Source organism: Symphalangus syndactylus, chromosome 20 (genome assembly GCF_028878055.3).
Source record: "Symphalangus syndactylus isolate Jambi chromosome 20, NHGRI_mSymSyn1-v2.1_pri, whole genome shotgun sequence".
In the NCBI taxonomy this organism is placed as follows: Eukaryota; Metazoa; Chordata; class Mammalia; order Primates; family Hylobatidae; genus Symphalangus; species Symphalangus syndactylus.
In genome coordinates, this window is record NC_072442.2 from 43,740,984 (window position 1) to 43,768,755 (window position 27,772).

At 48.4% G+C, this 27,772-nt stretch overlaps 1 protein-coding gene across 23 annotated transcripts; it reads left to right on the forward strand.

Moving 5' to 3' along the window:
• The first annotated feature begins 39 nt into the window (after positions 1-39).
• Positions 40-27,772, forward strand: LOC129469809 (ADP-ribosylation factor-like protein 17). 23 transcript variants are annotated; one of them, XR_010118194.1, is made up of 7 exons: positions 65-220; positions 6,009-6,055; positions 8,241-8,263; positions 11,779-11,993; positions 12,253-12,401; positions 13,984-14,764; positions 15,290-18,166. XR_010118194.1 is itself a non-coding variant. In XM_063629153.1 (3 exons), exon 3 carries the CDS (start codon positions 27,290-27,292, stop codon positions 27,491-27,493), a length of 204 nt encoding a protein of 67 aa, XP_063485223.1. In that variant the 5' UTR covers positions 12,349-12,401; positions 25,669-25,764; positions 27,219-27,289; the 3' UTR covers positions 27,494-27,772. The 23 variants fall into 23 exon arrangements, 1 of the variants encoding a protein (XP_063485223.1); XR_010118198.1 differs by lacking the exon at positions 15,290-18,166 and adding an exon at positions 27,219-27,236 and having other exon boundaries at positions 69-220; positions 13,984-14,243; XR_010118196.1 differs by having other exon boundaries at positions 69-220; positions 13,984-14,243; positions 14,586-18,166.

A 27,772-nucleotide genomic window follows, 5' to 3' on the forward strand; every position in this document is an offset into this window, starting at 1 on the left:
GCCCCCGGATGACGTTAAAGGAAAGAGACGGAAGAGGAAGAATTCCACCTGAGTTTGCCATAAAGTGCCTGCCCTCTGGCCTCTACGCTTCCTTTTGCGGCTTATTACGTCACAGTAATTGCTGTACGAAGGTCAGAATCACTACCTATTGTCCAAAGCAGTCGTAAGAAGAGGTCCCAATCCCCCACTCCTTCCGCCCTAATGGAGGTCTCCAGTTTAGGTAAATATAAGGAATAAGGATTGTTGGTGGGGTGGAGGGAAATAACTTTCCAGCATGCGTTGCGGAATGAAAGGTCTTCGCCACAGTGTTCTTAGAAACTGTAGTCTCATGGAGAGGAACATCCAACACCAAAGCGGGCACAATTCTTACGGAAATCCAGTGGATACATTGGAGACCTCTGCGCGCTTGTACATGTCAACAGTTATGGATTGGAGTGTTGTTATGTTTTCGCATCTTGAAAGCAGAAACTAGGCCTAAAAAAGATACCTACAACTCTTAGGGAGACTACAATTCCCATCCAGCCCCACGAGTCTGAGGCAAGTAGTCCTCTAAGGTCAGTGGCCTGCGGGGACGCAGTGAGCGCCGAATTTGCCTGGGGAAGGGGAAGTCCGCTCTGGCCCATGCCTGCATACTTGTAGTAACGCCCCTCAGCCCCAATGTTTGTTATTTTTCGAGTTCAGGTTGCTTTTGCCCTGTCTCCGTCGACGTGATCTCCACCAGTCAATGGGGTGGTCGTTTTGAGGGACCAATGGTAAGAGCCAATCACCTTGGCGAAAACGCGGAGAAACAGGGGACTAGTTACTGTCTTTATCCGCCATGTTAGATTCACCCCACAGAGATAGCGGCAGAGCTGGCAGCGGTCCTTGCATTGGCGCCTCCCCGAGGGGCGGGAAGCTGGTAAGGAAGCATCCTGGGTTACCTAGAGGTGGGGTCACGTCACACTAAGAGGGTTTGGAGAAGTTCAAGGGAGGAATCCTGCAAAGAAGAGGGGCGACTTTTTCCGTGTCTCGGGACAGCTAATCGTTTTAGTGACAGGATGAGAGAGCCCTTCGTGTTCTGAGGGACCGAGTGGGCGAAAAGCTCCGGAGAGCTGGAGAGTCTGTGGTTCAGGATGAGAGGTGACAACGTGCTAGCAGCCCTCGCTCGCTTGGCGCCTCCTCGGCCTTGGCGTCCATTCTGGCCATGCTGGAGGAGCCCTTCAGCCCGCCACTGCGCTGTGGGGACCCCTCTCTGGGCTGGCCGAGGCCGGAGCCGGCTCCCTCTGCTTGCGGGGAGGTGTGGAGGGCGAGGCGCGTACGGGAACCGGGGCTGCGCGCGGCGCTCGCGGGCCAGCGCGAGTTCCAGGTGGGCGCGGGTTCGGCGGGCCCCGCACCGCCGGCCCGGGGCAGTGAGGGGCCTAGCACCCGGGCCAGCAGCTGCAGAGGGTGCGCCGGGTCCCCCAGCACTGCCGGCACGCCTGCGCCGCGCTTGAATTCTCGCTGGGCCCCAGTCGCCCCGCACTGAGCAAGGCTCAGGACCTGCGGCCCGCCATGCCGGAGCCCCCTCCCAACCCCCGTGAGCTCCAGCGCGGCCTGAGCCTCCCCGACGGGCGCCACCCCATGCTCCGCAGCGCCCGGTCCCATCGACTGCCCAAGGGCTGAGGAGTGCGGGCGCCCGGCAGGGCTCTGCACAGGATCCACTAGGTGAAGCCAGCTGGGCTCCTGAGTCAGGTGGGGACTTGGAGAACTTTTATGTCTAGCCGAGGATTTTATATGCACCAATCAGCACTCTGTATCTAGCTAATCTGGTGGGGACTTGGAGAACTTCTATGTCTAGCTAAAGGATTGTAAATGCACCAATCAGTGCTCTGTGTCTAGCTCAAGTTTGTAAACACACCAATCAGCACTCTGTGTCTAGCTGAAGTTTGTAAACGCACCAATCAGCACTCTGTGTCTAGCTCAAGGTTTGTAAATGCACCAATCAGCACTCTGTGTCTAGCTAAAGGTTTGTAAACGTACCAATCAGTGCTCTGTGTTTAGCAAATCTAGTGGGGACTTGGAGAACTTTTATGTCTAGCTAGAGGATTGTAAATGCACCAATCAGCAATCTGTGTCTAGCTCAGGGATTGTAAATGCACCCATCAGCACCCTGTCAAAATGGACCAATCAGCTCTCTGTAAAATGGACCCATCAGCAGGATGTGGGTGGGGTCAGATAAGGGAATAAAAGCAGGCTGCCCAGCTGGGCGTGGTGGCTCACGCCTGTAATCCCAGCACCTTGGGAGGCCTAGAGGGGTGGATCACGAGGTCAGGAGGTTGAGACCATCCTGGCTAACATGGTGAAACCCCGACTCTACTAAATGTACGAAATATTAGCTGGGTGTGGTGGCGGGCGCCTGTAATCCCCGCTACTCCGGAGGCTGAGGCAGGAGAATCGTGTGAACCCGGGAGGCAGAGCTTGCAGTGAGCCCAGATTGTGCCACTGCATTCCAGCCCGGTTGACAGAGCGAGACTCCGTCTCAAAAAAAAAAAAAAAGGCAGGCTGCCCAAGTCAGCAGCGGCAACCCGCTCTGGTCCCCTTCCACGCTGTAGAAGCTTTGTTCTTGTGCTCTTTGCAATAAATCTTGCTGCTGCTCACTCTTTGGGTCCGCACAGCCTTCATCTACTGGTAACACCCGCTGCGAAGGTCTGCAGCTTCACTCCTGAAGCCAGCGACACCACGAACCCACCAGGAGGAATGAACAACTCCAGACGGGAGGAATGAACAAACTCCAGACCTGCCGCCTTAAGAGCTGTAACACTCACCACGAAGGTCTGCGGCTTCACTCCTGAAGCTAGAAGACCAGGAATCCACCAGAAGAGGAAACCCTGAACACGTCCGAACATCAGAAGGAACAAACTCCGGACACATCATCTTTAAGAACTGTAACACTCACCGCGAGGGTCTGCGGCTTCATTCTTGAAGTCAGTGAGACCAAGAACCCACCAATTTCGGACACAAGAACATCCAGCTTCTACTGATGGAAGGCCACGACTCCTCAGTAGAAAGAGGGCCCAGGCAAAGAAAATGAGAGAGAGTCCTCGGGGTGATGACACTGTCTTGGGAACATGGAGTGCTAGGAAACCATAACTGGAAGACTAGGATGAAGTCTGCAAGTAAAAAAATGATACTACCCATACATCCTTCTCATCGCATTCTCCTTTTTTCAAGACCCTGTTAAATAGATCTTGGTTAGGGACCTCTGGTTTTGGAAAGGCACAGTTTCTCCTTTTTGTCAAACACTCAGCTTTCAGGCCACACTTTTTTTTTTTTTTTTGAGACAGAGTCTCACTTTCTCAAAGACCAGACCAGCTGGTCTTGAACTCCTGAGCTCAAGCAATCCTCCTGCCTTGGCCTCCCAAAGTGCTGGGATTACAGGCATGAGCCACTGCTCCCGGCCTCAGGTCACACATTTTAAAGCTTGGATAACTTGGCTTGTACAGGCGTCTGGTGGAGACCGTAACCAAAGCTCAGGCTGCCAGGTCTGTTTCATTAAAGGGATTTTGTTGAGGCTGAAAGAAAAAAAAATCGACGTGGAGGAAAGGCTAACTTGTGCTAAGCTAAGGTGAGTCAGTGGCATGGACTTAACAATAATGCCAGTTATGAAAGCTGAAGGCCTAGGACCCAGCTATCTGACTATACTTGCTGTAGACCTAAGGGGCAGATAGGGTTAACCATAGCTTTGGTGTTTACACACGTTCAAGATTAATGCTCTTGCTGAAAGAATTTTTTTACATGCCAGCCAAAGAGAGTTCCTTATGGAGACCTGGATATGGTCAAGCTAAGCTAGAATCTCCCACTTCCTGTTTTCTCTTAGTAGGCCTACCAACTGGAGGAGCTCCAGAATATCTAAATTAATTTCCAGTTGTGTAATTTGAGAAAAAGAGACGAAGATTAATTTCCCTCACGGGTAGGGAAGTGTGTTTCTTTTTTTTTCTTTTTTTTGAGACAGAGTCTCGCTCTGTCGCCCAGCCTGGAGTGCAGTGGCACAATCACGTCTAGTGCACTGCAAGCGCCGTCTCCCGGGTTCACATCATTCTCCTGCCTCAGCCTCCCTAGTAGCTGGGACTACAGGCACCGGCGATCATGCCCAGCTAATTTTTGTGTTTTTAGTAGAGACGGGGGTTTCACTGTGTTAGCCAGGATGGCCTCGATCTCCTGACCACGTGATCTCCCCGCCGGCCTCCCAAAGTGCTGGGATTATAGGCGTGAGCCACCGCACCTGGCAGGAAGTGTTTCTTAAACTTGGAAAGTGGTATTTCAGAATATCCGCTTTTGGCAGACTGAGTCAGTCACTTCATTTTCCTGATTTTTTGCCTAAGGTCCTGGGGAATTGACAAAGATTTTGCCCAAATTTTAAGGACCCCAGTAATTACATTTCATATGAATGAATACTTGATGTCAGCAGGACTGTATTTTGGTGGTGAACTTGGTTCTAGGTAGAAACGAAGAATGGAGAAAATTAGGGGAAAATTGTCTTAGGGTTTCAAAAAAGTGCCTGATCTTCACAGACTTCAGGGTCCTTAAAATAACAGTCTTAATTGCAGTGTTTTACAGGGCAGTGCATTACATTGTCAAAAACAGTACAGGTTTATGGTTCTAACGACTGGTTTATTATTTTTAAAAATGTTTAGTTGAACTTAATTTTTTTAAGGAGACGGGGTCTGGCTTTGTTGCCCAGGCTGGTCTTCAACTCCTAAGTTCACGATTCATCCACTTCAGCCTCCCAAAGTGCTAGGATTACAGGCATGAGCCACCACACTGGGCCAATTTTTTATTTTATTTTTGAGACAGAGTCTCGCTCTATCACCCAGGCAGGAGTGCAGTGGCATGATCTTGGCTCACTGCAACCTTGCCTCCCAGGTTCAAGCAATTCTCTTGCCTCAGCCTTCTGAGTAGCTGGGAATACAGGCCTGCGCCACTACACACAACTAATTTTTGTATTTTTAATAGAGACGAAGTTTCACCATGTTGGCTAGGCTGGTCTCGAACTCCTGGACTCAAGCAATCTGCCTGCCTCTGCTTCCCAAAATCCTGAGATTACAGACATGAGCCACTGTGCCTGGCCTTTATTATAATATTTTTTATATTTGAATGACATTTTGAAAGAACTTGCATATACATTTTAAATTTGATCCTTATGGTTACACTGAGATTGGCAAAGCAGACATATTAGACCTATTTTTTTTTTTTTTTTTTTGGTTGAGACGGAGTCTGTCTCTGTCACTCAGGCTGGAGTGCAGTGGCGCAATCTCGGCTTACTGCAAGCTCCGCCTCCCGGGTTCACGCCATTCTCCTGCCTCAGCCTCCTGAGTAGCTGGGACTACAGGTGCCCGCCACCACGTCCGGCCAATTTTTTGTATTTTTTGTAGAGACAGGGTTTCACCATGTTACCCAGGATGGTCTCGATCTCCTGACCTTGTGATCTGCCCGCCTTGGCCTCCCAAAGTGCTGGGATTACAGGCGTGAGCCACCGCGCCCGGCCTATTAGGCCTGTTTTACAGATTGAAGAACTGAAGCTCAAAGGTGAACTGACCTGCTCACAGTTTTATGTCTAGTAATGGGCCAGAGCTGTGTCTGGAACCCAAGTCTTCCCATTTTTTGTGCGCACACACACACACACACACACACACAATTTGCTGTTCTGATAAGATGATATCTCATTGCTTTCAATCTGCATTGTTCTGACTACCAGAAAGTTTGAAAGTCTTCTGAGGTATTTGTTAGATGTTCTGATTTCTTCTTCTGTGAATTTTATGTATACTTTTTCCTGGGTTAATTTTATCATTAGCAGTTTTGCTGATACTCTGGGTGTGTTGCAGATATTAACCCTTTGTTATGGGTTGTTATGGTTGTTTGTTGTTTGTCTTTTGATTTTGTGGATTTTTTTGACCATATAAAATATTTAATATTTAATGAAATATGCCCAACTCATCCTTTGACTTCTGTGTACATTATAACCTGCCTTTAAATGTGTATTTCTTTTGTAGGTAAAAGTTTCATTTGATCTGAATACCTGGATAAGGAAAATGAAGAGGTAAAGTATATTATGGTACTTATTGCTAGGTGTTCAGAATAGGGATCTTATTTCTTCAGTGATATGGGCTTTAATAATTCAAAATAGTGTTTAGCTCATTTGTGTGGTGGTTTAAATATATTTGATAATTGAATATTCTAAGAAGACTTGCAGCATCTCAGATGGAATTGAGAAATGGAGAAGCAACACTGAAGAATATCTCCGAGATAACTTTTCACTTAAAAAAAAAAAAAATGGAAACAGGTCTCACTATGTTGCTCAGGCCAGTCTTGAACTCCTGGGCCCAAGCAGTCCTCCCACTTCAGCCTCCCAAAATGCTGGGATTACAGGTGTGCGACACCATGCCTGGCCTGAGATAACTTTTTTTTTCTTTTTTTTTTTTTTTTGAGACGGAGCCTCACTCCATCGCCTAGGCCGGAGTGCATTGGTGCAATTTCTGCTCACTGCAACCTCCAGCTCCTGGGTTCAAGCAATTCTTCTGTCTCAGCCTCCCGAGTAGCTCGGATTACAGGTGTACACCACCATGCCTGGCTAATTTTTGTATTTTTAGTAGAGACCGTATTTCACCATGTTGGCCAAGCTGGTCTTAAACTCCTGGGCTCAAGTGATCGGCCTGCCTCAGCCTCCCAAAGTGCTGGGATTACAGTCGTGAGCTACACCTGGCCAAGATAACTTTTGAAATTATATAGTGACCTTAAGTTCACATATAGCACAAGCTACCACTTAGTTTATAATAATACAAATATAATGGCTAGACTTTTTTTTTTTTTTTTAAAGAGACAGGGTCTCACTCTGTTGCCCAGGCTGGAGTGCATTGGCATGACCATAGCTCACTGCTCCTGGGTTCAAGGAATCATCCCACTGCAGCCTTCTGGGTAGCTAGGACACGCCTTTGCATCTAGCAAAATTTTTTAATTCTTTGGAGGGATGGGATCTCACTTTGTTGCCCGGGCTAATGGCTAAGCTTTATTGAGTGGTTACAGTGTGTCAGACTAGCAACAATACCATCTATTCAGTACATTATTATCATCACTATTTTACCCATGAGGAAACGGAGGCATAGAGAGGTGAAATAACTTGCCTAAACGCACAAAAACTTGGAAGTAGTAAAGTAGGGGTTCAGTCCATACCCTTTGGCTATAGAACTCAAGCTCCTAACCATTATATTGCACTGCCTTTTAATGTATCTGAACTAAAGGAGGGCACAGTAGATAAGCAATAAAATTTCTTAAGTATTATTCATGACTAGCAGGTGATACGGAAAAGCTGAACGCTTGGCCTGAGTTTTTGTCTGTCCTATGGGGCTGGTCCTAGTAACAGAAATGCTCAATTGATGAGACACATATAATTCACTGTTGTTGTTTTTTTCTTTTATGGGTATCCATCAACAGTCAAGGTGAGTCCCTGAGAGAGTCTGTTCAGCCTTATTTAAAAGCCTTAATCTGCTCATTGAGGCATTTCTATTTATACTCAAACCTTATTGCAGTATTAATTTTAGAGTTTGGAATTTGGTATACTATAAATTGACATTGCACTGATGGACATTAGTTACCTAGGGGATTTTATTGTATAGCATTTTTTTTGTATATAGGATGATGCCTTTGAATGGACCCTAAGGACACCTTTATTGGGAAGTTCTCATATTTAACATGCCAGTCCTCTGAAATTAATATGCCTCCCAGTTCAACACATATAAGTATTCCCATGGTGTTGCATTTGTACAGTAGGTACAGTAAAAATGTGGCATTATAATCTTATGGGATCACCATCATACATGTGGTTGACCAAAATGTTACGTGGCAATGGTTAGTATAGTGAAAGAAATTAACATACCCATCATCTCATTATAGTGGCCCTGTGGTGCCCTGAGCCCTCCCCAGAAACCAGCCATAATCTACTCATTTAGCAAAAATCATGAATATAATATATGATTATTTAACTATAATATATCCCTCATGTTGTACAGTCCATCTTTAGGATTGGCTATCCTTAATCTTACAGATTCTTTGATTCTTGAATGAATGAATGAATGTGTACAAAATAAAAATAATTGGCTATACTTAATCTTATAGAATCTTTGGTTCTTGAATGAATGGATGTGTACAAAATAAAAATAATTTAAAAATAATAGAATCTTTTGGGGTGTGTGAAGAACTATGACGGTGTATATTTTTTGTCCTTTTAGGAGAATATGAAGAAGCGCTTAAGGTAATGATTATTTAATCTCATTTTCAAATAATTTTAAAAATATTATTATGGGTGTTTTTTTTTTTTTTTTTTTTTAAACAGGGTTGTGCTCTGTCATCCAGGCTGGCATGCAGTGGCACAATCTGGGGTTGCTGCAACCTCCACCTCCCAGGCTTAAGTGATCCTCCCACCTCAGCCTCCCGAGTAGCTGGAACTACAGACACACGTCACCATGCCCGGCTAACTTTTTGTATTTTTTGTAGAGACAGGGTTTCGCCATGTTTCCCAGCTGATCTGGAACTCTTGGGCTCAAGCAATCTGCCAGCCTTCGCCTCCCAAAGTTCTGGGATTATAGGCATGAGCCACTGCGCCTGGCCTAAAATATTTATTGACTGAAACTCAAACCTGAATGCCATTAGTTACAGGGAGAGGCTAATAAGTATAAACACAGTGAAACCTATTTATAGGGAGACTGATGAATGGGGACGACACTCAGCAAAAGGCAATTCATAATAAAAAGGTCCTTCTCAGTTATAGTCCCATCTCTTTGCTGGTCTTTGTGCTACTGTTCTAGTGTTTAAAAATACAAATAACTGGCTGCGCGTGGTGGGTCACACCTGTAATTCCAGCACTTTGGGAGGCCGAGGTGGGTGGATCACGAGGTCAGGAGGTCGAGACCATCCTGGCTAACACGATGAAACCCCGTCTCTATTAAAAATACAAAAAATTAGCCAGGCTTGGTGGCAGGTGCCTGTAGTCCCAGCTACTCGGGAGGCTGAGGCAGGAGAATGGTGTGAACCGGGGAGCCGGAGCTTGCAGTGAGCCAAGATCACACCAGTGCACTCCAGGCTGGGCGACAGAGCGAGACTCCGTCTCAAAAATAAAATAAAATAAAATGACCTGGCCGGGCGTGGTGGCTCACGCCTGTAATCCCAGCACTTTCAGAGACCGAGGCAGGCAGATCACCCAAGGTCAGCAGTTCAAGACCAGCCTGACCCACATGGCGAAACCCTGTCTCTACTAAATACAAAAAATTAGCCACGTGTGGTTGCTCATGCCTATAATCCCAGCTACTTGGGAGGCTAAGGCAGGAGAATCATTTGAACCTAGGAGGCAGAGATTGCAGTGAGCTGAGATCATGCCATTGCACTCCAGCCTGGGCAACAAGAGGGAAACTCCATCTCAAAAAAAAAAAAAAGACATCTCTAGAACAGTGCCTTGATGCTTTTTTTTTTTTTTTTTTTTTTTTTCTAGAGAGACCGGGTCTTGCTATGTTACCCAGGCCAGGCTTGAACTCCTGGGCTTAAGTAATCCTGCTGCCTCAGCCTCCCAAGTAGCTGGGACTATGGGTGTGCACCATCATGCCTGGTCTAGAACTATGTTTTCTGGTTCACATTTTTCACCTCTTTCCCTCACTCTGTTCTCTCCTTTTTTTTTTTTTCTTTGAGACACAGTCTCACGCTATCACTTAGGCTGGAGTGCAGTGGTGTAATCTCGGCTCACTGCAACCTCCACCTCTGGGGTTCAAGCGAATCTCATGCCTCAGCCTCCCAAGTAGCTGGGATTACAGGTGTGCACCACCACACCCAGGTAATTTATTCTGTAGTTTTTAGTAGAGACAGGGTTTCGCCATGTTGGCCAGGCTGGTCTCAAACTCCTTACCTCAAGTGATCCGCCTGTCTCAGCCTCCCAGAGTGCTGGGATTACAGGCATGAGCCACTGTGCGCAGCCTACCTCACTGTTCTCTGTAGCCCATACATTCTTATGTTCAAGGCAGAGATCACAGCCACTTTGTGGACATGGAATGCTTTTTTTTGTTTTTAGTTTCTGATTTTTAAAAATTTGTATTTAAGGTATAAAATGTGATGTTTTGAAATATGTATACGTTGTGAAATGATTACCACAATCAAGCTAATTAACACATCCATCACCTCAGATGTAGTTACCCATTGAACGCTTTTTTTTTTTTTTTTTTTTTTTTTTTTTTGAGATGGAGTTTTGCTCTTGTTGCCCAGGCTGGAGTGCAGTGGCACGATCTCGGCTCACTACAACCTCCACCTCCCAGTTTCAAGCAATTCTCCCGCCTCAGCCTCCCGAGTCGTTGGGATTACAGACATGCACCACCACGCCTGGCTAATTTTTTTTGTATTTTTAGTAGAGACGGGGTTTCTCCATGTCAGGCTGGTCTCGAACTCCTGACCTCAGGTGATCCGCCCACCTTGGCCTCCCAAAGTGCTGGAATTACAGGCGTGAGCCACCACGCCTGGCCTAATTTTTGTATTTTTAGTAGAAATGGCGTTTTCACCATGTTGGCCAGGCTGGTCTCGAACTCCTGACCTCAGGTGATCCGCTTTGGATTAGCTGGGCGTGGTGGCCTGCACCCGTGGTCCCAGCTAATGGGGAGACTGAAGTAGGAGGATCCCTTGAGGCCAGGTGGTGGAAGTTGCAGTGAGCCAAGATTCCGCCAGTGCTCTCTAGCCCGGACGACAGAGTGAAACTCCACCTCAAAAAAACAAAACAAAACAAAAGGCTGGGCGCGGTGGCTCACACCTGTAATCCCAGCACTTTGGGAGGCTGAGGCAGGTGAATCACAAGGTCAGAAGTTCAAGACCAGCCTGGCCAAGATCATGAAACCCCATCTCTACTAAAAATACAAAAATTAGCTGGGCATAGTGGCAGGTGCCTGTAATCCTAGCTACTTGGGACGCTGAGGCAGGAGAATTGCTTGAACCTGGAAGGTGGAGGTTGTGGTGAGCTGAGATCGCATCATTGCACTCCAGCGTGGGCAACGAGCAAAACTCCGTCTCAAAAAAAAAAAAAAAAAAAAAAAAATCAGCTGAGCATGGTGGCCTGCACCTGTGGTCCCATCTACTGGGGAGACTGAAGGAGGATCCCTTGAGCCCACGAGACAGTGGTTGCATTGAGCCAAGATCACGCCACTGTTCTCCAGCCTGGACGACAGAGTGAAACCCCATCTCAAAAAAAAAAAAAAAAAAGAGAGGCCGGGCACAGTTGCTCACGCCTATAATCCCAGCACTTTGGGAGGCCGCAGGGGGTGGATCACAAGCTCAGAAGTTCAAGACCAGCCTGGCCAAGATGGTGAAACCCCATCTTTACTAAAAATACAAAAATTAGCTGGGCATGGTAGCAGGTGCCTGTAATCCCAGCTACACAGGAGGCTGAGGCAGAGAATTGCTTGAACCTGGGAGGCGGAGGTTGCAGTGAGCTGAGATTGTGCCACTGCACTCTAGCCTGGGCAACAGAGCGAGACTCCATCTCAAAAAAAAAAAAAAAAAAGCAATAATACAAGTTCTTGCAAGGTTTTTCCACCATAAAGGAATCGTCTTCTCTTTTTTTCTCTGGACATTTGTGTCCTTTTGTTCCTTTATGTTCATGGTTTTGTGTCTTGGCCACAGCTTTCCAAGCTAAGTAACTGTAATTCTTCCTGCACTGATAGATCTGAGATATTTTGCATGCATTTTGGTGTGGAGAAGTTTTTTGTAACAGACCTCAAAGCATATCTTGGTTTATTTTAGCCCTGCAGGAGGCAAGAAGCCCACGAACTGCTACTTCTGGACACTGACTGTTGATGATATGATGCTTTCTCTTGATTGATGGTTCTCCTGTCATCATTCTCCGGATATGACTCCCTGCATGTCTCCTCTGCCACATGACAGTCCTTTAATAGAGAAGCCAGGCTTGGGGCAGATAGAGGAAGAGAATGAAGGGGCAGGATTTAAAGCACGTCTTGGTAAGGGATTAAACATTTGTAAAGTATTTTCATCCTCCCTTTCCATATCATACCCTATTTTACGGCTATCCCCTACTGACCCTACTTTAGCATGTAAATGCGCTTTCTTTCTGTAGCATCTCATGTTTTGAAGTCTCCTCACCTTCACGTGGCACAGATAGCGGCTATTCCTTGGTTTAGTTTTAGCATGGGTAATGACTGGTGAATGTTCCTCAGCACTTTAAACACCAAGTGCAGACAAGGTTCGTGTGTCTTTCAGATTCTATGGTGTCAGTAAAGAGGAAGGCTGAGAACATTGCTTCTGTGGAGGAAGCAGAAGAAGACCTGAGTGGGACCCAATTTGTGTGTGAGACAATAATCCGATCCCTTACCTTGGATGCTGCCCCAGACCACAACCCTCCTTGCAGAGTGAGTGTCCTTGCATTTCCCTCACCTAGCAGGGTGGCACCTGAATTGTGACTTCCAGACTTGACTAGTTAGATGTCCTCTTCTTCACTGAGACTGAAGGGAGAGTGATCTTAGTTAGAAATTCTGATCTTGTGTCTTTAGACTCTAGGTATGCTACCTGACTGTTCTAATTAGAGCATCAGGAGCAAAGAAGCCACCATACTCATTTCTCCATCTTCTCAGGGGCAGAATTACAGCTGCATTCCACAGTGGAATAGCAGCCATTTGTGGTACCTGGATTCTGCAGTAAGGAATCTTCCTGTAATTTGACAGAGCTCCTTAGCAGAGACCCCTATGGGTAGCTGGGTTGTCTGCTTTCTCCAAGGGCAGCAGTCCCAGAAACAGTGGATAGAAGCAGGAGTACCAACAAAGTTTCTCAAAGTTAAATTCTGCTGTAATAAATACCTTTATTGGCCAGGCACGGTGGCTCACGCTTGTAATCCCAGCACTTTTATGAGGCTGAGGCGGGTGGATCACCTGTGGTTGGGAGTTCGAGACCAGCCTGACCAACATGGAGAAACCCCATCTCTACTAAAAATACAAAAAATCACATACCTGTAGTCCCAGCTGCTTGGGAGGCTGAGGCAGGAGAATCGCTTTAACCCGGGAGGTGGAGGTTGTGGTGAACTGAGATTGCGCCATTGCACTCCAGCCTGGGCAACAAGAATGAAACTCCATCTCAAAAACAAAAAAAAAGAATAGGATGAGTGCGGTGGCTCACGCCTGTAATCCCAGAACTTTGGGAGGCTGAGGTGGGCGGATCACGAGGTCAGCAGATTGAGACCATCCTGGCAAACACGGTGAAACCCCGTCTGTACTAAAAATACAAAAAATTAGCTTGGCGTGGTGGCGGGCGCCTGTAGTCCCAGCTACTCGGGAGGCTGAGGCAGGAGAATGGCATGAACCTGGGAGGCGTAGCTTGCAGTGAGCCGAGATCATGCCAGTGCACTTCAGCCTGGGCGACAGAGCGAGACTCCGTCTCAAAAAAAAAAAAAAAAAGGAATAAATACCTGTATAACAGAAACTTCTAGGTACCACTTAGATAGAAACAATAGCATATATTTTAAGAAGTATCCAAAAATTCAAATATAGTATGTCAAAATAATATTGGAGAATCTATCAATGAAATTTGACCTATATCTTTAAATATTATTTATCTCACTTTTGTTTGAAGTATACGTAAGGCCAGATGTGGTGGCTCATGCCTGTAATCCCAGCACTTTAGGAGGCTGAGGCGGGTGGATCACGAGGTTAGGAGATTGAGACCATCCTGGCTAACACGGTGAAACCCTGTCTTTACTAAAAATACAAAAAATTAGCCGAGTGTGGTGGCGGGCGCCTGTAGTCCCAGCTACTTGGGAGGCTGGGGCAGGAGAATGGCGTGAACCCAGGAGGTGCAGCTTGCAGTGAGCCGAGATCACGCCACTGCACTCCAGCCTAGGCGACACAGCGTGACTCTTTCTCAAAAAAAAAAAAAAAAGGACAGGGTCTCCCTGGAGCCTGCTTGTGTTGTAACTTTTTCTCAGCCTGGCCTCTCTTGCAGGACAGTGCCCATTCATTTCGAAGTGAGCCAAGCCGATGAAATGACTGTCTCCTGCAGCCCTTCCCCACCCTTGATCCTCCCTTGCCCACCTACCGGTGTGGCAGCCTGGGGGTCCAGTCCATTCTCCACCACTGAGAGCATCTCCACTCACGCAGCTGCTCCCTCAGAGAATCACATGACACCTCGAGACAGATGGCAGCCAGATGAATGAGCAGGCAACTCCTCACCAGCCAGAGTCCATTCCCAGCAAGCAGTAGGAGGTCAGCCTCTCTTACTCGTACCGCAGCCAAAAGGCCTTTGAAGAACACAAAAATAAAAACTGAGAATGGATTTGAAGGAATAAAACCAGGAAGGAAAGTCCAGGGGGCTCAGTACTTGGGAGGCAAGGAGTCCTGGGTGCCGGGGGTGGGTCCACCCCAAGGAGTGGGTGGTAAGGGCACTTCACATCAAATGCTGCCCAGAAAGCCAGGGCCCTGTAGGATCAAAACCTGTTGGCAGGGAACGACAGGCTGATTCAGATATGGAGCTGTGAGTTCGAGGGGGAGGCTGCAGCTGAAGGTGGCAGGACCTGCAACACCCTGCCCCCACCCCTCCTGTCCCAGTCCAATGTCTGCCAGCTCATCAGTAAAAAGTACAACTGGAACGGCTTCAAAAGGAAAGGGCTCCCTTGCTGCACTTCTGCTTCTCATTCGGGCTTTGAGGGTCTGGCTTGAGCAGCACAGACAGGGACTTGTCTAATCGGGACGACCACAAGGTCTCATCGCAATTTGCCACTAACCAGGTAGGCATGCACAGACCTCTCAGTTGGAGAATGTGTAAACGCCTGTCACAGGGCCTGATATATACCTGTACCTGATATGTTGTACTTGGTATCTGTCATCCCAGTGGATGTGGCCACCTAAACCTACAGATCAAGAATGCCATTGCCTAAATCAAGTCAATGAGTGGTTAAATCCCTCAAGGCTGCCGGCTTCTTCCTGGGAGTGGGTGGGGTCGGGTGGGGTGGCGACTTACAGCCTGAGCCAGAGGGGGCTGCTGGCTGGCTTGGTCCCACCCCAGCAACTTGGACAGACCTGGGCTAGGCAGGCACATTCACATGTAAACAAATCTCTAGCGAACACCTGGCTGAGCATCAGGGGAACGCAGGGAAAGGTGATGGCTGTCTCAGCTCTCAAACAATCACCGCACAAAGAAGTTAACAAAACCAAGAAAAGTTAAATGGGCTCGATTCTCTTTACATATATTGCCTAATTTATAGTCCTCCTAAGCACCCTAGGAGTGCTGTTTTATTATCTCCACCTGACAGATAAGGAAATGGCAGCTGACCCAGGTCAAGGAAGTTCCTGAAGTCCCAGGGCTGATAAGTGGCCTGACTCCACCACCCCTTCTTCCAGAAGGAAGCCAACCCCAGCCCCAGGAAAACCCGATTCCTGAGTGAGTGCTGTAAACCAAAAATAAAATTCTAAGCCCCCCAACTGCCTGAATGGGCACCTCTTGGTCAAATGGATTTCGAAAAAACCTAAAAACTGAGTTCAGGCGATGACAGCAAGTGGGGCGTGGGCCATGCCTCATCCTAGCCTCTCCCTTTTGGAGCTTGGACACAACTGACCAGCATTAACATTAAAGCAGAATCCTGGGCCAGGCGCTGTGGCTCACGCCTGTAATCCCAGCACTTTGGGAGGCCAAGGCGGGTGGATCACAAAGTCAGGAGATCGAGACCACCCTGGCTAACACGGTGAAACCCGGTCTCTACTAAAAAATACAAAAAATTGGCCAGGCACGGTGGCTCACGCCTGTAATCCCAGCACTTTGGGAGGCCGAGATGGGCAGATCATGAGGTCAGGAGATCGAGACTATCCTGGCTAACATGGTGAAACCCTGTCTCTACTAAAAATACAAAAAAAAAATTGGCCGGGCATGGTGGTGGGCGCCTGTAGTCCCAGCTAGTCGTGAGGCTGAGGCAGGAGAATGGCGTGAACCCAGGAGGCAGAGCTTGCAGTGAGCTGAGATCGCGCCACTGCACTCTAGCCTGGGCGACAGAGCGAGACTCCATCTAAAAAAAATTTAAAAATAAAAATAAATTAAAAAAATTAGCCGGGCATAGTGGCAGGTGCCTGTAGTCCCAGCTACTCGGGAGGCTGAGCCAGGAGAATGGCGTGAACCCAGGAGGCAGAGCTTGCAGTGAGCTGAGATCGCGCCACTGCACTCTAGCCTGGGCGACAGAGCGAGACTCCGTCTAAAAAAAAATTAAAAAATAAAAATAAATTTAAAAAATTAGCCGGGCATAGTGGCAGGTGCCTGTAGTCCCAGCTACTCGGGAGGCTGAGCCAGGAGAATGGCGTGAACCCAGGAGGCAGAGCTTGCAGTGAGCCGAGATAGCGCCACTGTACTCCAGCCTGGCCGACAGAGTGAGACTCCATCTCAAAAAAAACAAAACAAAAACAGAATCCTAAGACTGACAGAACAGATTCTCAGCCATTAAGATACCAACTCCAGCCTGACTCTGGTTTAACATCACATGAGAGATAACAGGCCCTAAAGGAAATCAAAGTATTTTACCCCCAAGTGTATTTCTTTGACATATTTTGGAATGGCCCTGCAAAGCCATCTCTTGTGGGGAAAATTTATATCCTGCAGCGATTCTCTTCCCTTTCTAGGCCTTTTCCTGATCTAGGAGAGATTTAACTAAGAGTCTGATACCTTTTAGGGTCTGATAAGAGACCATCTATTCTCTCTGGAGCCTGTTAACTGAAGGCTTCATCTACATAACATGAACCTTGGCTTCCGCAACCCACCTTATCTTTTTTTTTTTTTTTATCATACTTTAGGGTTTTAGGGTACATGTGCACATTGTGCAGGTTTGTTACATATGTATCCATGTGCCATGTTGATTTCCTGCACCCATTAACTCGTCATTTAGCATTAGGTGTATCTCCTAATGCTGTCCCTCCCCCCTCCCCCCATCCCACAACATTCTACCAGATAGGACCCTCAGCTGCAGGTCTGTTGGAGTTTACTAGAGGTCCACTCCAGACCCTGTTTGGCTGGGTGTCAGCAGCGGTGGCTGCAGAACAGCGGATTTTCGTGAGACCACAAATTCAGCTGTCTGATAGTTCCTCTGAAAGTTTTGTCTCAGAGGAGTACCCAGTTGAATGAGGTGTCAGTCTGTCCCTACTGGGGGGGTGCCTCCCAGTTAGGCTGCTCAGGGGTGAGGGACCCACTTTAGGAGGCAGTCTGTCCGTTCTCAGATCTCCAGCTGCGCGCTGGGAGAACCACTACTCTCTTCAAAGCTGTCAGTCAGACAGGGACATTTAAGTCTGTGGAGGTTCTTGCTGGGTTTTTGTTTGTCTGTGTCCTGCCCCCAGAGGTGGAGCCTACAGAGTCAGGCAGGCCTCCTTGAGCTGTGGTGGGCTCCACCCAGTTCCAGCTTCCTGGCTGCTTTGTTTACCTAAGCAAGCCTGGGCAATGGCGGGCGCCCCTCCCCCAGCCTCGCTGCCGCCTTGCAGCTTGATCTCAGACTGCTGTGCTAGCAATCAGCGAGACTCCGTGGGCTTAGGACCCTCCGAGTCAGGTGCGGGACACAATCTCCTAGTGTGCCGTTTTCCAGGCCCGTTGGAAAAGCGCAGTATTAGGATGGGACTGACCCGATATTCCAGGTGCCGTCTGTTTCCCTTTTCTTTGACTAGGAAAGGGAACTCCCTGACCCCTTGCGCTTCCCGAGTGAGGCAATGCCTCGCCCTGCTTCGGCTCGCGCACAGTGCGCTTCACCGACTGTCCTGCGCCCACTGTTAGGCACTCCCTAGTGAGATGAAACCGATACCTCAAGCAGAAATGCAGAAATCACGTCTTCTGTGTCGCTGGGGCTGGGAGCTGGAGACCGGAGCTGTTCCTATCCTTATCTTAACCCCAAGCATTTTTTTCTGCCGACTTCAACTCTTCAGGCAAAGTTTAACTCTTCCAACCAATTGCCAATCAGGAAATCATTTAATCCACCTTACCCTGCCCCCACCAATGTATACCTTACATGTATTAATTTATGTCTTTGCCTGTAACTTCTGCCTGTAACTTGGATAAAAAGCTGTAACCCAATCACCTTGGGCACATGTTCTCAGGACCTCCCAGGACTACGTCATGGGTCATGGCCCTCACATTTGGCTCAGAATAAACCTCTTCAAATATTTAACAGAGTCTGGCTTTTTCATCAACAGTGCCATCACCTCAGAGCTAGGATTCCAGGGGTGGTCTGAGAAGACCCTTTTGCTGGGGGCCGGGAACAGGGGGTGCAGGGGAACATTAAGGCCAGTGTGGCAGGAAAGGTTTCCTGGACAGCGCTGGTGCAGCATGAGGTTTGGAAAGCAGACAGGCAGGCTGGCCCTAAATGGTGGAAGGTGCTCTGATTGGATCTCTGGCCTCTGGGGATAGCAGAGGGCAAACAGGACACAGGGAGTCAGGACCCAGAGCCAACCTCCCTAAGTAAGACCCCTCAGGAAGAAGCACGCGTGTGTGGAGGATGGTTCCTGCAGACCCAGTAACAGGCCAGGTGCTGCAGATGGCCAGAAGAGCCCTCAGTCCTGACTACAGGCCCATCTGACTGCCTCACCCTTCACCACAGTCTGCTCCCAGCTACCCAGGGATTCTCAGGGCCCTCCTCCGGAGACCAGTTCCACATTCTGGCCAGAGGGTGACAGGAAAAGGCAGTTGTGTGCTGCAGTGACTCTGCATCTAGGGTCACTCCCAGAAACAGGCCTGGTCTTGAGGTCAGGCTCTGTCAAGACTACCCTTGTGCAGCTCAGCAGGCCAAGTTCAGCTTCTCTGACTCCAAAACCCTGGGATCCAATCCCAATCCACAATTCCAGTGGCCTGAGGCCCTCAGGCCCACCCTTCTAGACAGCCCAAAGCCCCAAAGTTGCCCTTCCCTTAGCCAGCTACAGGGCCGGGACCCTAAGGGCTCAGACCCAATAATTTGAATAGTAGCCCAGGCCCACTAAGACCTCATTAACTAATTAGCCGAGAGTAATAGAGTATTCACTGGGAGGGGCAGGCCATTGGTAAGTGGGTGCTCCAGCCAAGTAACAGTATGGTAAGAAAACAAAATAGGCCAGGTGCCATGGCCCACACCTGTAATCCCAGCACTTTGGGAGGCCAAGGCGGGAGGATCACTTGAGGCCGGAGAATTGCTTGAACCCAGGAGGCAGAGGTTGCAGTGAGCCGAGATGGCACCACTGCACTCCAGCCTGTGTGACAGAGCGAGACTGTGTCTCAAAATAATAATAATAATAATAAAAGTTAAACAATGAGACATGCAAGAGATGTGGGGAGAAGTACCAGAAGATTCCATTGAAATCCAGCTCCCCAGAAGGGTGGGAAAAGTAGGGACAAAAAACTGCTGTGGTTCATTATGTTTCTTCCCTATTTCGCTTCATTTTATTGAATTGTAAACCCTGTGTATAACAACACTTTTTTTTTTTTTTTTTTTTTTTTTGAGACGGAGTCTCACTCTGTCGCCCAGGCTGGAGTGCAGTGGTGCGATCTCGGCTCACAGCAAGCTCCGCCTCCCGGGTTCACGCCATTCTCCTGCCTCAGCCCCTCTGAGTAGCTGGGACTACAGGCACCCTCCACTACGCCCGGCTAACTTTTTTGTATTTTTAGTAGAGACGGGGTTTCACCGTGGTCTCGATCTCCTGACCTCGTGATCCGCCCGCCTCGGCCTCCCAAAGTGCTGGGATTACAAGCGTGAGCCACCGCGCCCGGCCTATAATAACACTTTTTAATCCATTTTTTAAAAGAGAGTGGAAAGAAACAGCCTCCTACAACAGAACTGAAGAGCACACCAGTGATTCCAGTGTCCAGAGAGGAGGGTGCATTAACGCTAGTTTTATGATTTCAATCAGATGCCAAGTAAGGGTATATCTGGGGTTCAGACAAGAAAGGCTCTCATTCAAGTGCTCAGAAGAGCAATGGAAGGCAAGGACCTGCCCAATTGTCAGGGTGAAAATTAGCCAGAACTAGACTAGTAACAGCTGTTCATCTTTGAGCACTTACTACAGGCCAGAACCTGCATTAAGGATACCAGCTTTTTCGGTTGGGCTCAGTGGCTCACACCTGTAATCCCAGCATTTTGGGAGGCCGAGGCGGGTGGATCACGAGGTCAGGAGATCGAGACCACCCTGGCTATCACGGTGAAACCCCCCTCTCTACTAAAAATGCAAAAAATTAGCCAAGAGTGGCGGCGGGCACCTGTAGTCCCAGCTACTCGGGAGGCTGAGGCAGGAGAATGGCGTGAACCCAGGAGGCGGAGCTTGCAGTGAGCCGAGATCGTACCATTGCACTTCAGCCTGGGCGACAGAGCGAGACTCCGTCTCAAAAAAAAAAAAGAAAAAAGGATATCAGCTTTTCCTTTTCCTTTTCCTTTTCTCCTTTCTTTGCTTTGCTTTGCTTTTTGTTTTGGGACAGAGTCTCACTCTGTCATCCAGGCTGCAGTGCATTGGCGCAATCTCAGCTCACTGCAACCTCTGCCTCCTGGGTTGAAGCCATTCTTGTGCCTCAGCCTCCCAAGTAGCTGGGACTACAGGCATGCACCACCATGCCTGGCTAATTTTTGTATCTTTGGTAGAAATGGGGTTTCACCATGTTGGCCAGGCTGGTTTCGAACTCCTGGCCTCAAGCAATCCAGCGGCCTCAGCCTCCCAAAGTTATGGGATTACAGGCGTGAGCCATTGTGCCCAGCCAGGATATCATATTTAATCCTCACATCAACTGACATTTGTCCCAATTTACAGATGAGGAACTGAGGCTCAGAGAGGTTTTGGTACTTGCCTGAGGTCACACACTCTGGGCTCTCTGCTTGGGGCTGAAGGCCAAGGGGCGTTGTGACTTACTTCTCTTTCCTGAACATCGATAAAATTCGATTTAGAAATTTCTGTCTTCAGTGCTACCTCGAGGGGCCTGTGAAAAATGCTGACTCGGTGGCAGCTGTCTTAGCCCCATACTCATTAGGTTGCCCTGAGCCCCACACTGTTTTAAGGAAGTCCCAGCAAATAATATGGGGTAGAGGTGAGATTCAAACCTAAGCAGCCCTGGCTCTAAAACCCACTGAACAAAGCTGCCTCTCCAACTAGAATCAGAAAGAACTAGGTGAGAATCCTACTTCTAGCACTTACTAGTTCTGTGGCTGTGGCCGCCCCCACAAGTTACTTAACTTCTTTTTTTTTTTTTTTTTTTCTTTTTTTAGAGACGAAGTCTCGCTCTGTCACCAGGCTGGAGTGCAGTGGCATGATCTTGGCTCACTGCAACCTCTGCCTCCCGGGTTCAAGCAATTCTCCTGCTTCAGCCTCCCGAGTAGCTGAGACTACAGACGTGGGCCACCATGCCCAGTTAATTCTTTTTTTTTTGATATGGAGTCTCGCTCTGTCACCCAGGCTGGAATGTAGTGGCGTGATCTCGGCTCACTGCAAGCTCCGCCTCCCGGGTTCACGCCATTCTCCTGCCTCAGCCTCCTGAGTAGCTTGGACTACAGGCGCCCACCAGCATGCCTGGCTAATTTTTTTTTTCTTTGTATTTTTAGTAGAGATGGGGTTTCACTGTGTTAGCCAGGATGGTCTCGATCCCCTGACCTCGTGGTCCACCCGCCTCGGCCTCCCAAAGTGCTGGGATTACAGGCGTGAGTCACCACGCCTGGTCAATTAACCTCTTTTTAAGCCTGTTTTCTCATCCATACAATGGAGATAATGGCAGCACCCACTGCTTGGTAAGGAATATTAGGTTAACACAGGTGCCTATGTGGGTTCCTCCATTTTCCATAAATGTTAATTCCCTTACCCCTCATCTCCTAGGTTAGTCCTGGAGGACAGATTTGAAGTTTGAAAACAGAAAGTAACTGCCAAAAGGGATTATTTAGGGCAGAGGTTCTCCCCTTTTATTATGCTTTAGGTCCTCAGTGGTGAGGGCAGGGGACAGGAGAAGTGGGATCAAGCCCAAATTCTTGGACCTCATCGTAGAGTGACTCCTTAGGGTTAGTGTGGGGCTTAGGATTCTGCATTTTGGACCTGTCCCCAGGGCATTCTGATGCCTGCAGTTCTCCTGTCTCGCTTTGAATAACTCTGGGTAGCGCTTTAAATCTAAGCTGACATACCAGTGGGATGTGAACTGTCCTTGCAAATGTTTTGAGCCCTTCCTGCGCTGGTTGTAACTCTGCCTTGCTCAGTCTGTCTTCAGCTCCCCTTCCATTCTGGCCTTCTCCCTTTCCTTTTTCACTTCCTTTTTTTTTTTTGAGACAGGATCTCACTCTGTCACCCAGGCTGGAGTGCAGTGGCATGATCTTCACTCACTGCAAGCTCTGCCTCCCGGCTTCAAGCAATTATCATACCTTAGCCTCCTGAGTAGCTGGGACTACAGTCACACACCACCACACCCAGCTAATTTTTGTAGTTTTAGTAGAGATGGGGTTTCACCATGTTGGCCAGGCTGGTCTCAAACTCCTGACCTCAAGTGATCTGCCTGCCTCGGACACTCAAAGTGCTAGGATTACAGGCGTGAGCCACCACGCCCAGCCTCCTTTTTTACTTCCTACCTTCCTCCCCACCTCTGGGTGCATCCTCTCCTGAGCTCAGCCTGTATTTCTATCTGCTGGCCACTTACCAGCCAGTCCCTTCATCTACAATGCCCTTTACTCACCTAGAAAGCTCACATCAAAAGTCGCCTCCTCCAGAATACCTCTGAAGTTCTCGTCTCTGGTCCCTTGACCCTTTGCAGATACCTTTTTTCTTGTGCAAGTCACATGATAATGTAAGGGTTTTTTTTTTCCCCATCTGGAACCTGCCTGGTGGGCTCATGGTCCATTTGTGGAAACATGCATTTCCCTCTCCTCCGCCCTGCTCCTTCATGATCCATGCCTTATGCAGCTTCCCCAAGGCATGCAGAGCAAGCTGAGAAGAGGTAGACAAGCCTGCAGACCTTTCAAAGAAGTGGGGTGGCTTGGGAAGTAAGAGAAGACCTGGAGATAGGGGCTCCTAAAAAGCAGACAAGAGATTCCCGAGGGGTTCCCCACAGCTCCAGCACACAGCAGCTGCACAAAAATGCAGTGGAATTACTGAGGGACATTATGTGCTTGATGGGGAATAGGGAATGCTTGTGCCAAGCCACCAAGGATCATGCTGTGCCAGTTGTGACCAGATAGACTATGCTTTTGCCAAGGTGAAAGGATTTCCTTACTAAATCCCTTACTTTCTACTTTGTTTAAAATGAGTTTAACACCAAGAGAATAGTTGTCTCTATGTCACTCAGACCCATCTAACCTAAAATTGAGAAAGGGAGGTTCTCACTCCTGGAGAGAGAATTACCGAAAGGGCGGCCCTCATACAGTTCGGGGTCATACCCCCAAGAGCTGGTTTTATATTTGAAAGCAGGCACTGGGACTCTGACCTTTGCAGAGATAAGAGGGACACTTTCCTACCCAGAGAGGCCAAAGGAGCACAGGACGCCCAGGCCGAGGGCAGTGAAGATCTGCAACCCCCAAAACAGATCTCCTCACGGGATAGATAGACTATTGGCCCCAATTCCTCAGCCCTACATGCACTCACCGCTTGCCATGGTTTCGTTGTGGGTGGAGGGTACTTTCCCAGCCCCTGACTTTGGGCTTGCCCACGTGGCTTGCTCTGGCCATGGAATGAAGCACAAACGAAAGCTTGCCAGTTCCTAACCCACGCCTGAAGACGCCTTAGGCCGTTCCGCGGGCCCCGTGCACTTCCACCTTCACCCAGAAGGCCTTCTCTGGTGCAACCGCTCCTTCTTCAGCCTCGGCCCAGAAGGAGCGGAGCCCCTGGCCGATCCGCAGGCCTGCAGAGAGCCACAGAGCCCAGCGGCCGGCCCAGCGTTCAAGCTCAAGCACAGGCCTGCGAGAACCTTGTTTCAGCCGCCATTTGGGATGGTTGATTAGGACGCGTTGCTGTGGCGGTAGCTCACCAATCCAATGCGTGCACCCACTCCTTTATTAGGCTATAGGGTCAGTGGCTCCCACAGGGACCTGATACAACCGTGCGTTAAATAAGGAGCTTATTGAGCTCTCATGTCGTAAGCCGGTGGAGAAGTCCAGGGTTAGTGTGGGGTCTCCGGCGGGGGCTGTAGCCTTCATCCGCGTGGAACCTCCCCATGGTTCGCAGGTCGCGGTCTTCGGAGCCTTCAGCCCCGTGAGCCCGAACAGTCTACAGGGCGGCGCCAGACCCTCTTCCCAACGCCACCCTCTAAAGCCTGGGCTCCAACCGGTTCAACTTCTGCTTCAGGCTCAGGATTTTCACTCTTCTCGAATGGGGGTGGCCCTCCCCTGATCTTCTGAATCGCAACAGCATCTCCCTCCCTCCAGGACCTCAGAGCCAGAGCTGGGCGAGAGGCCCTGACCTCCTGGGTAGGGCGGCAGTGTCCCTGTGAAGGTGCGGTCCTGCCTCCCATCTCCAGGCGCCCGGCCTCTCCCACCCTCAGCACCCTGCTCACCTCCAGCTGAAGATGCCAGGGCACCTCTGCTTCCTCCCTGCCCTCTCTGCAGTACCGCAGAGTGAGCATAAAAGGGCTTAATACGGGCTTCGCCGGGCGCGGGGGCTCCCGCCTGTAATCCCGGTACTTTGGGAGACCAAGGCGGGAGGATCACTTGAGGACAGGAGTTCAAAACCAGCCTGGGCAACAAAGTGAGGCCTGTCTCTAACAAAGACAATGATAAATAAATCTAGAAATTGGATAGACTGAAACAGGCAATGAGGAAAGGATTCCCTATTTAATAAATGGCATTGGGAAAACTGGCTAGCCATATGCAGAAAACTGAAACTGGACCCCTTCCTTACACCTTATACAAAAATTAACTCAAGATGGATTAAAGACTTAAACATAAGATCTAAAACCATAAAAACCCTAGAAGAAAACCTAGGCAATACCATTCAGGACATAGGCAGGGGCAAAGACTTCATGACTAAAACACCAAAAGCAATGGCAACAAAAGCCAAAATTGACAAATGGAATCTAATTAAACTAAAGAGCTTCTGCACAGCAAAAGAAACTACCATCAGAGTGAACAGGCAACCTACAGAATGGGAGAAAATTTTTACAATCTACCCTTCTGACAAAGGGCTAATATCCAGAATCTACAAAGAACTTAAACAAATTTACAATAAAAAATGAAACAACCCCATCAAAAAGTGGGCAAAGGATATGAGCAGACACTTCTCAAAAGAAGACATTTATACAACCAACAGACACATGAAAAAATGCTCATCATCACTGGCCATCAGAGAAATGCAAATCAAAACCACAATGAGATACCATCTCACACCAGTTACAATGTCAATCATTAAAAAGTCAGGAAACAACAGGTGCTGGAGAGGATGTGGAGAAATAGGAATGCTTTTATGCTGTTAGTGGGACTGTAAACTAGTTCAACCATTGTGGAAAACAGTGTGGTGATTCCTCAAGGATCTAGAACTAGAAATACCATTTGACCCAGCGATCCCATTACTGGGCATATATCCAAAGGATTATAAATCATGCTGCTATAAAGACAAATGCACACGTATGTTCATTGCGGCACTATTCACAATAGCAAAGACTTGGAACCAACCCAAATATCCATCAATGATAGACTGGATTGAGAAAATGTGGCACATATACACCATAAAATACTATGCAGTCCTAAAAAATGATGAGTTCATGTCCTTTGTAGGGACGTGGATGAAGCTGGAAACCATCATTCTGAGCAAACTATCGCAAGGACAGAAAACCAAACACCACATGTTCTCACTGGTAGGTGGGAACTGAACAATGAGAACACTTGGACACAGGGTGGGGAACATCACACACTGGGCCTACAGTGGGGTGGGGGGAAGGGGGAGGGAGAGCATTAGGAGATATACTTAATGTAAATGACGAGTTAACGGGTGCAGCACACCAACATGGCACATGTATACCTATGTAACAAACCTGCACGTTGTGCACATGTTCCCTAGACCTTAAAGTATAATAATAATAAAAAATAAAGAATAAAAGAGGTCCCTTTTTCTGGGAGATTGATGTAGGGGAGCGAGCGTGTGAGTTGGAAGGGAGGCATCGAGGATCAGCCATTTAAAGCAGCGTACAAGGATGTTCAAGGCTAGAGATCCACATGTGTATTTTCAGAAACCAAATTTCCTGGTGGGGCACAATGGCTCATGCCTTTAATCCCAGCACTTTGGGAGGTCAAGGTGAGCAGATCACTTGAGATGAGGAGTTCAAGACCAGCCTGGCTAACATGGTGAAACTCTGTTTTTACAAAAAAATATAAAAATTAGCCAGGTGTGGTGGTGGGTGCCTGTAATCCCAGCTATTTGGGAGGCTGAGGCAGGAGAAACATTTGAACCCAGGAGGCAGAGGTAGCAGTGAACCAAGATCATGCTACTGGACTCCAGCCTGGGTGATAGAGTGAGACTGTCTCCAAAACAAAACAAAACAAAAACCCAAAATAGGCCAGGCGCAGTGGCTCGCACCTGTAATCTCAGCCCTTTGGGAGGCTGGGGTGGGTGGATCACCTGAGGTCAGGAGTTTGAGACCAGCCTGACCAACATGGTGAAACCCTGTCTCTACTAAAAATACAAAAATTAGCTGGGCATGGTGGTGCATGCCTGTAATTCCAGCTACTAGGGAGGCCGAGGCAGAATTGCCTGAATGCAAGAGGCAGAGGATGCAGTGAGCTGAGATTGTGCCATTGCATTCCAGGCTGGGCAACAAGAGTGAAACTCCATCTCAAAAGGAAAAAAAAGAAAAAGAAAAAGAAAAAAAACCCAAACAAACAAAACCCCTGAACTTCCTGTGGGCACCTTTCCTCTGGCAGCCTTTTTCAATGAGGGCTATGTTTTCTCCAATACTATATGGCCTGCGGACCGCTCAGCTTTCATTCCAGTGAAAACATTCCAGAACAAACTCTGGGTCAATCCCAAGTGTTTCTCCAATCAACTCAGGGCATGATTGTGTGTCACCTGCTGCCCAGCTAGAATGACACCTCTCCAGGCCTCTGACTTAGCTAGGTCTCCACCATGTGACTCCACCGTAGACTCCGTGCCTTCTTCTTTTGCAAAGCCTCGGACACCCAAACACCTACGAAAAGTGGGTAGGGTGCCAGGACACCTCTGAGTGTAAGTGGGGCTCCCCACCATGCCTGGATGTGGAGTTGTGCTGCAGAGTGGTAGCTGCTCATGGCACTCATTTCACCCCTTTCTGTGCAGGTGCCAGAAGCCCAGGAAGCACACATCAAGGCTCCCTTGCCAGCGGGGTGCTGCCAATAAAATGTAGTCACATGGATTTTGGAATGTGGAAAGGAGGTAGAAGTCATCCTTTCCTCCCCCGTAGCAGCAGGCGTGCAGGCTCTGGTGGTCAGCTGGACTCCATACTCCCCCACCAGTCACCAGCCTGGGGACCGTGGGGCTGCAAGGACCTCAGCAGCGGTTTCCCAAGTTTCCTGACTTCTTCCGTCCTCTGGAAATCAGCTGTGGTAAAGTAGCCTGAAAGCCAGTTGTGCAACCCCCTCCCCCCAACCTTCATCACCTCTAGCCCCTCCAATGATAAGCACTAATTGCCTATATACAACCCCTTTTTGTTTGAAATATCTAGAGTAATTTCTGTTTTCCTATCTGGGGTAGTGTAACATAAGAAGAAATATATATTTGGTCTCTGCCCCCAGTTCCTAACACAAAGCTCCTAAAACCCTTGGAAATTCCTGAATGATGGGGGTGCTGGGGGCATTGTCTTTTTTTTTTTTTTTGAATTTATCATTTTTCTT

What these genes read in the sequence shown, in the direction of transcription:
- LOC129469809 (XM_063629153.1), top strand. Translation starts at nt 27,290, where the DNA reads ATGGATTTTGGAATGTGGAAAGGAGGTAGAAGTCATCCTTTCCTCCCC.